Raw genomic sequence first — 9,152 nt, 5'->3', positions numbered from 1 at the left:
CTACAAGAAGTAGGACAGTTCATTTAATGGGCCTTTGAAATGCACCTTTTGAATGCCAGGTAGGCCTCCGCTCTGAAAAAGCTGAAGATTCCTGCTTTAAGGCACCTGGTCCAAAGGTATAAAATAAAGCTTATCTAAATACCATGGGCCATGGGTGGAAGATGATTAAAGAGAGATCCAACCTAGAACTACTAAGGAGAAATTTCCTGACAGTGAGCACAATCAACCAGTGGAACTCCTTGCCACCAGAAATTGTGGGTGCTCTCCTTCCCTGGAGGTTTTTAAGAAGAGATTGGACAGCCATTTGTCTGGAATGGTATAGAATTTCCAAGCCTGAGCAGGGGGTTGGACTAGAAGACCTCCAAGGTCCCTTTTAATCCTACGATTCTATGTTCTACTAGCTCTACACCTGTGATGACCCAAAGGGGCGTGGCACAAAAGCAACAAAGTCACAAAAGCAGGTAAAGTCCCTTTAATTCCTCCAACTTGGCCTCCAATGTCTAGTTATCATCGGCTGGAAAAAAAAACTCTCCCGAGAACAGTTTTCAAAGGGAAGAAATTCAAAGGGAAGAAATTCAAACCAACACAAACCACGCTGCAGCAATTAACGAGACAGGGCAGGATAAGGAATGGCAGACTTCAAAAGATAATGAAACACATGCAGTTGGGAGAATGCCAGAACCCAGATAAGACTTGACAAACCAAGATAATTCACGGTTTGCTTCCAGCAAGGTGCTGTGCACACCCTTTTTAAATCCTGTTTTCCCAGCTGCAGCTAATGAAGGGAATCAGGGCCCTTTCCTCCCCCGTAAACCACGTAACCCACATTGCTTCCTTATCCGTTCCTCCCTCTGTGCCCTAGGATGAAGAGGGGATGGCCCGGGGTCTTCCTCTGAATGCCCTTCCCCAGTTTCTTCCACAGCCACCAGAGTCACACTCCCACTCCCTGTCAGCTGTTTGACCTCCCCCTCGGAATCAGATTCCAACAGGAGCATGAAAATACCTGTGCTTCACTACGAAGCCATGTGGTCGGGCTTAGTTTTTGGGGAGGAAAATAAGGCGGGTGGGAATTCTGCCTCTGCCTACCAGCATCCATCGATATTTATCTGGCTAGCGTCCTGTCAGTGGGTGAGAAAGTTGAGGGCTGTTGCGAACTGAAACAACATTTGCTGTGTGAGCAAAAAGGAGACAGCAAGGAGCCTGGGCATGGATTAGCTCAACTGTCCTGTACTAAAGCTGATTGGTGCTGTGAAACTAAAACTGAAACTCTTCTGCTTGTGTTTTGCATTTGGAACAGATTTCTTTTCAGTTGGGGAGGGGGAGTAGAACTCCTTAGCATCAGAGCATGTTAATAATAATAATAATAATGTAGGAAATACGAATGCTCTGATGGTCATTTCAAAAAATCCTTTCTTAGTGAGCACCTAGAAGCCAAGAGGATCATACATGCTAAATTTCAAGTTTAGGCTTTATGGTTCTGCAGATTTTGTGATGATGCATGAGTGGTATTTCGCTTTTATATATAGATTTAGCGACCATTCGATATTACAAGGACACTGAAAAAATGACTTGCAATCATTCACACTTATGACTACTGCAGCATCCCCGTGGTCACATGATCAAAAGTCAGACACTTGGCAATTGGCTCGTATTTATGACCGTTACAGCGTTCCGGGGTCACTTGATCCTCTTTTGCGGCTTTCTGACAAGCCAAGTCAATGTGGAAAGCCGGATTCTCTTAACAACCGGGTTACGTTTTCACGGGTACTTACATGTATGGTATTCAGCTTTGTTCGGGTATTTGGTATTTTCCCACGTCATTATAGTTGTGCTTTTAAAGTTGTAGCAACGTTTCGAGGGGGGGGGGGGGGGGGGGGGGGGGGGGGGGGGGGGGGGGGGGGGGGGGGGGGGGGGGGGGGGGGGGGGGGGGGGGGGGGGGGGGGGGGGGGGGGGGGGGGGGGGGGGGGGGGGGGGGGGGGGGGGGGGGGGGGGGGGGGGGGGGGGGGGGGGGGGGGGGGGGGGGGGGGGGGGGGGGGGGGGGGGGGGGGGGGGGGGGGGGGGGGGGGGGGGGGGGGGGGGGGGGGGGGGGGGGGGGGGGGGGGGGGGGGGGGGGGGGGGGGGGGGGGGGGGGGGGGGGGGGGGGGGGGGGGGGGGGGGGGGGGGGGGGGGGGGGGGGGGGGGGGGGGGGGGGGGGGGGGGGGGGGGGGGGGGGGGGGGGGGGGGGGGGGGGGGGGGGGGGGGGGGGGGGGGGGGGGGGGGGGGGGGGGGGGGGGGGGGGGGGGGGGGGGGGGGGGGGGGGGGGGGGGGGGGGGGGGGGGGGGGGGGGGGGGGGGGGGGGGGGGGGGGGGGGGGGGGGGGGGGGGGGGGGGGGGGGGGGGGGGGGGGGGGGGGGGGGGGGGGGGGGGGGGGGGGGGGGGGGGGGGGGGGGGGGGGGGGGGGGGGGGGGGGGGGGGCAGAATCTCATCTGCCATCATCAGGATACAGAAGAAATTTTGGGGGCAGTTGTGGTCATAAGTCGAAGCCAACCTGTATCTCCTTTTTCCCCCCTCTCTCCCCTATACAGGTAGTCCTCATTGTATGACCGTAATTGCGCCTAAAGTTTCTGTTGTTCACTGAGACATTTGTTCAATGAGGGTTTTTTTTGTCACATTTTACGATCTTTCTTGCCTCGGTTGTTAATTGAATCACTGCATTTGTTAAGTTAGTAAGCCAGTTGTTAAGCGAATCTGGCTTCCCCCATTGACTTGGCTTGTCAGAAGGTTGCAAAAGGGGATCATGTCATAAGTACGAGTCAATTGCCAAGCGTCTGAATTTTGATCACGGGAGTGTAGAAATGCTGTAGAGGCCATAAGTGTGAAAAACAGTCCTCAGTCACTTTTCTTAGTGCTGTTGTAAACTTTGAGCAGTCCCTAAATGAATTGTCGCAAGTCGAGGACTACCGGTAGCTCAGACTTGTTTTCAGCTGGAAGGTTAAACCAGGCCGAATCTACTCGTGGCTCAGATTAACTGTCAGTGGTGGAAACGGTTCTGGGTTTGATTTTTTGTTGTGTTGTTAATTTGTTGAGCCTGCACAACACTTGACATTCAATTAGTCCGCTTCTGAACAAACTAATCAGCCCACTTAAGCTAATTGAGGTTACCGATAAATGAAGCAGGCAGAAAAGGACGTGGAAATGCCAAGCGAGAGCTGAAAAATAAATAAAAAGGAAAGGCCGAGTTCCAGTGCTGTGCTTTTCCAGAAAAAAGAACCACTTAAAAATGAGAGGTTTTGTTTTTCTAGGTAACTCACAGACTTTTCACTCTCTTAAGTGTTTTACTTATTTCTAGAGTAAACAGGAAGCATTATGTCCGAGGTTCTTGAAAAGGAAACCAAAAATAATAATAAAGGAAATCATGCAGAGCATATAATCAGAGATACTAATTCTAAATATAGGATATTGTGGGTGGGTGCACATGTTTCCAGGTAAATGCTTGGGCTTCAGGTGAATCCAAGATCTGGGACTTACCTTAAACCGAAATGCGCATTTACAAATAGTCCTTGACTTGTGACCACAATTGAGCCCAAATTTTCTATTGCTAAGTGAGACGGATGGAAGAAGAGAGAGAGAAAAGGGAGGGAGGGAGAGAAAGACAGAAGGAGGGAGAGAAAGAGGGAGGGAAGGAGAGAAAAGAAAGAGGGAGAGAGAGAAAGAGGGAGATAGAGAGAGGGAGAAAAAGGGAGGGAGGGAGAAAGAGAAAGAAAGAAAAGAGGGAAGGAGGGAAAGAGAGAAAGGGGAGAGAAAGAAAGAGAGAGGGGGAGGGAAAAAGAGAGAGGAAGAGGGACAGGAAGAAAGAAATAAGGAGGGAGAGAGAGAAAGAGGGAGATGAGAGAGAGGGGGAGAGAAAGAGGGAGGGAAGGAGAGAGAAAGAGAAAGAGGGAGAGAGATAGAGGGAGATGAGAGAGAGTGGGAGAGAAAGAGGGAGGGAGAAAGAGAAAGAAAGGAGGGAAGGGAGAAAGAAAGAGAGAAAGAGGGAAGGAAAGAGAGAGAGAAAGAGGGAGAGGAAGAAAGAAATAAGGAGGGAGGGAGAGAGAGAAAGAGGGAGATGAGAGAGGGGAGAGAAAGGGAGGGAGGGAGAGAAAAAAAGAGGAAAGGAGGGAAAGAGTAAGAGAAAGAGAGAGAAAGAAAGAGGGGGAGAGAGAGGGAGATGAGAGAGAGGGAGAAAAAGGGATGGAGGGAGAGAGCGAGAGAAAGAAAGAAAAGAGGAAAGGAGGGAAAGAGAGAAAGAGTGAGAGAAAGAAAGAGGGAGAGGGAGATGAGAGAGAGAGGAGAGAGAAAGAGGGAGGGAAGGAGAGAGAAAGAGGGAGAGAGAAAGAGGGAGATGAGAGAGAGAGGGAAAGAAAGAGGGAGGGAGAAAGAGAGAGAAAGGAGGGAAGGGAGAAAGAGAGAAAGAGGGAAGGAAAGAGAGAGAGAAAGAGGGAGAGGAAGAAAGAAATAAGGAGGGAGGGAGAGAGAAAAGAGGGAGATGAGAGAGGGGAGAAAGAGGGAGGGAGGGAGAAAAAAGAAAAGAGGAAAGGAGGGAAAGAGTGAGAGAAAGAGAGAGAAAGAAAGTGGGAGAGAGAGAGGGAGATGAGAGAGAGGGAGATGAGAGAGAGGGAGAAAAAAAGGATGGAGGGAGAGAGCAAGAGAAAGAAAGAAAAGAGGAAAGGAGGGAGATGAGAGAAAGAGTGAAAGAAACAGGGAGAGGGAGATGAGAGAGAGAGGGAGAGAAAGAGGGAGGGAAAGAGAGAGAGAGAGAGAAAGAGGGAGAGGAAGAAAGAAATAAGGAGAGAGAGAAAGAAAGAGGGAGAGAGAGAGATATTCTGGGGAATTCTGGGAGTTGAAGTCCACAGGTCTTAAAAGTGACTAAGGCTGGATAGCCCTGGCCTATTATAGTCTATTACAGACTGTTATAGTCAGTTGCATAGTCAGCTAAACGTTCAGACCAGATTCGCCCTTTTTATCCACCTATCGAGTCCTATGAAAAATAACGAGGATGAGGATGAGGACTATCAGCCTTCCCAGCGGCTTTCTTTGCAAGTCCATCACTCAGAACATCCCCGTCCGATCAAAATCTCCTAGCAGTCCAAAGCTTTCGTAACTCCTGCTGTGAAGCAGGGAGGCATACGACAACCTGGTGAGGTAGGCCAGTCCCGGTTTAGGGTGCGGAGGGCGCACTCCTGAGGCTGCTCGTGCAGGCTTGAGGCTGGGGCTTTAGGCAGCTGGATCCGTCCTGGAGTCTTTGACTTGGAGAAAGAGATGGACTGTCAACTCATAAAACGTTCCTGGGCCTGTTTTAGTAGTTGCCATTAAAAAAAAAGGCTGGGGGGAGGAAGGAAATATGGAAGAGCAGTGCAGCAGTTTGGAAGCGGAAGTACATTCCAACTCTTTATCTTTAAAAGATTGTAACTAAACTACCAGAGCTTTTGCCCGGGAATATATTTAATTGGAGAACGTGATGGATGACACCCAGCCTGTGAAGGTGCTCAGTTGGAGAATCTGATTTATGACACACCCCAGGGGGGAGCGGGGGAAACAGGGTCACAGGGGACTGTGAACGACATAGGCCAGAGTTGGCTTCATACAGGGCAGGGCCAGTATGTTGCCTCTGATGAATCCTTTGAAGCTTTTTGAAGTTTGGCTCGAGAATCATGATTTAATTAGGGTGATTGCTGGAATCCTGACATGGACTTTGGACGGCCAAAGCTTTCTACAAAAAGTCTTCTACGGACTTCGGCGGATAATTAGAACTGTAGAAAAATAATAATTGCTACTTCGCAGGTGAAAAACAAGGCTGTGAAAATATCTACAGACTCTTCGCATCCTGGACATAAATTGTTTCAACTTCTACCCTCAAAACGACACTACAAGCAGGGGTGGGATTCAGCTGGTTCGGGCCGATTCAAGTGAACCGGGTGTTAAATTTACCTCTGGTTCACCAAACTGATAGTTGAACCGACTGGCTGGCCCCACCGACCCCTCCATTCCAACTCCTAGGAGTCTCCACGCAGCCCATTTTGGATGCAGGTAAGTGCAAGGTCCACGTGGAGGCTCGAGGGGGGTGGGGACGTTACAGAAATCTGGAAACAGGCCTGTTTCTGGCTTCCGGAGGGCCTCCGGAGCCCGGGGGAGGTTGTTTTCACCCTCCCAGAAGCCTGAGGGAATCCTCCGGACTATGGGGAAGGTGGAAAACGGCCCTCCCGGAAGTTCTGGCAGGCCACGCCCAACCAACAACCGGGCAGTGAACCGGTTGTTGGGATTTTGAATCCCAGCCCTGACTATAAGGCATCGCACACCAGAACAACTAGACACTAGGACAGTTTCCCTCCTTCCCCCATGCCATCGCTCTGCTAAACGACTAATTCCCAGAACACTCTCAAACTATTTACTATTATTACTAGTATTACTATTATTTATCTCATCCTTCCTATTCCCTATCTCCTTTTCTACTTATGACTATAACTTTGTTGCTTGTATCTTTACGATTTATATTGTTTTATTTAGTTTCTTAGTGATTTTGAAAATTGCCTATTTAGTATCCTATGACTATCACCGTGTTGTATTTTATGATTCTTGATGATGAATATCGTGTTACGATAACTATGATCATGATTTATCACTTATATCTTTTATGTACACTGAGAGTTTATGTACCAAAGACAAATTCCTTGTGTGTCCAATCACACTTGGCCAACAAAGAATTCTATTCTATTCTATTCTATTCTATTCTATTCTATTCTATTCTATTCTATTCTATTCTATTTGCACCAAGACAAATTCCTTGTGTGTCCAATCACACTTGGCCAACAAAGAATTCTATTCTATTCTATTCTATTCTATTCTATTCTATTCTATTCTATTCTATTCTATTCTATTCTATTCTACTCTACTCTACTCTACTCTACTCTACTCTACTCTACTCTATTCTTTTGTTCACATCCAATATTTATTCTATTCTATTCTATTCTATTCTATTCTATTCTATTCTATTCTATTCTATTCTATTCTATTCTATTCTATTCTATTCTATTCTATTCTACTCTACTCTACTCTCTCTACTCTACTCTCTCTCTACTCTACTCTACTCTTCTCTATTCTTCTCTTCTCTTCTCATTCTCTTCTCTTCTCTTCTCTTCTCTTCTCTTCTCTTCTCTTCTCTTCTCTTCTCTTCTCTCTTCTCTCCTCCCTCTGTCAGTCGGCTTCCCAGAGCCCGAGTGCCCTCTGCAACCATCCAACCTGCCAGACGTGTCTTCTCCAGGATGCCAGGATGCTGCGGGTTGCCATGGCAGCTGCCACCGTCTTTTGACACTATCCAAAGCGCTTTGTGGCCATGTCACAAACCATATCACCTCGCTTCCTCCTCTGGTAACTTTCCAGGAGATGCTATTTTGAGCGGAGAACCTGAGTTTTGAAGCTGAAGGCCACTTCCTCCTGCCAACTTCAAGCTGGATTTAAAGAAAGGATGATGAGCAGCTTATCTTGGATGGAGAAAAAAGAGCCTGATGTTCGGTCAGAATCATCAACTGGGCATTTTTTGCTCCAGATGGCATTTTATTCCGAGTGTCAAGACGAACAGCTGACAGGGAGAGTGGCTCCATTGGCCGTGGAAAAAACTGGGGAAGGGCAACGTCCGGCTGGGCAGAGCAGGGAAGAGATAGAACAAGGGAGAGGGAATTCAGAGGAAGACTCAGGCCCACCCCCTCTTCATCCTAGGAGGGAGGAACGGAGAAGAGAGCAACACGGGTAGAGTGGCTTACGGGGGAGGAAAGGGCCCTGATTCCCTTCATTAGCCACAGTTGGGAAGGAGAGTTCAAAAGAGATGCAAGCAGAATGTGGTGTTTGCTGGGAACAAACGTGAGTTTATCTTGTGTTGACTTTGGTTATCTGCGTTCCTGGCATCCTCCCAACCGTGTTGAATTACGCCATTCCTTCTTGTTTGGAATTTCTTCTCTTGCCCTGCCGGACTAATTACCTTATCTTGCCTTGATTGGACTTTTAGTTACAGTTTTTGTTGACCATTTTTTTAAACTTGATTCTCTGCAGCCAAAGGCTGTTCCTGGGAGAGTTTTTCTCCAGGCCAGAAGGTAACCAGGACATTGGGGGCAAAGTTGGAGCTAATCAAGGGACTCCTACGGATTATCTGACTGTGTGGCCTTTGTGCCACGCCCCTTTGGGTCATCACACACCGAGTCTCAAGCTGGGAGGAAATTTCCTAGAAGTAGATCATTTGGGTTTTTTTTGGGGGGCAGGCTTGAAGATCCAAACATGCCTCACTGTTTAGGAAGGCGAGAACTAAAATAAATAGTGATCATATTGCAAAGCGATGTAATTTTCCACCAACCAGCCCTGTTTGAATGCAATGTGTCATGTACATTAAGTGGTGTGCTTCACTTGGGGCTTAATGAATGGTGCAAAATTCAGGAAATTGGATGCACACATTCCCTGTGTTAAGACTTAATATAAAAGTTTATCTCCCTTTTCTGGTGTTGGAGCGTGTTGATCCTAAAGTGATGGGAGAATGTGCAGCTAATTGTTTTTCTTTCTTTCTTTCTCTTTCTTTCTTTCTTTCTTTCTTTCTTCTTTCTTTCCTTCTTTCTTTCTTTCTTTCTTTCTTTCTTTCTTTCTTTCTTTCTTTCTTTCTTTCTTTCTTTCTTTCTTTCTTTCTCTTTCTTTCTTAAACTGAAGGAGAGAGAAACCCTGTGGGTTGCAAAAGTTCAGTTTTAACAGAATGACAAGCGTTGGAAGGGACCTTGGAGGTCTTCTAGTCCAGCCCCCTGCCCAAGCAGGAGAATCTATATACCACCTCAGACAAGTGACTGTCCAGTCTCTTCTTAAAAACCTCCAGTGTTTTTAGTCAGAAGTCTTCACGGACTCACGCTGCCTTTGCACAACCGTGTCAACCCACCCTTTGTGTCATGGTTGATGTTCTTGCGGCTTGCACCAAGCATATTTTTGATGCTCTGATGGGCTCCCGGGATTTTCCCTCGTTGGATGGCATCCGAGATGCGGCCTGGTGGCGTTGTGTGTACAACACAGTTATTGCTGGGCCCCGCCGGGAAGCCGCACACGCTGGATTGCAAGGTGCCTCTTTGTGCAGTTCGTACACATCTCTCCCTTCCTCCACACTCCACCCCA

The 9,152-nt window shown here is 48.4% G+C and overlaps 1 protein-coding gene across 1 annotated transcript; it reads right to left on the bottom strand.

The window, feature by feature from the left end:
• Positions 1 to 3,804: 3,804 nt before the first annotated feature.
• LOC148131018 (uncharacterized) lies at positions 3,805 to 6,002 on the bottom strand (the record flags this gene model as incomplete). Its single annotated transcript, XM_087965688.1, is given in 5 exon segments — positions 3,805 to 4,101; positions 4,103 to 4,192; positions 4,736 to 4,872; positions 5,146 to 5,263; positions 5,946 to 6,002. Coding segments are annotated over 5 exon segments (699 nt in total), but the record flags the coding sequence as incomplete, so codon positions are not given.
• Positions 6,003 to 9,152: the final 3,150 nt, after the last annotated feature.

This window comes from Notechis scutatus, chromosome 4, assembly GCF_049901735.1.
Source record: "Notechis scutatus isolate UNSWTSFEM ecotype Mainland chromosome 4, rNotScu1.2, whole genome shotgun sequence".
Classification (NCBI taxonomy): domain Eukaryota; kingdom Metazoa; phylum Chordata; class Lepidosauria; order Squamata; family Elapidae; genus Notechis; species Notechis scutatus.
The sequence above is the reverse complement of the archived record's forward strand: the minus strand, read 5'-3'. Positions and strand labels throughout refer to the sequence as shown.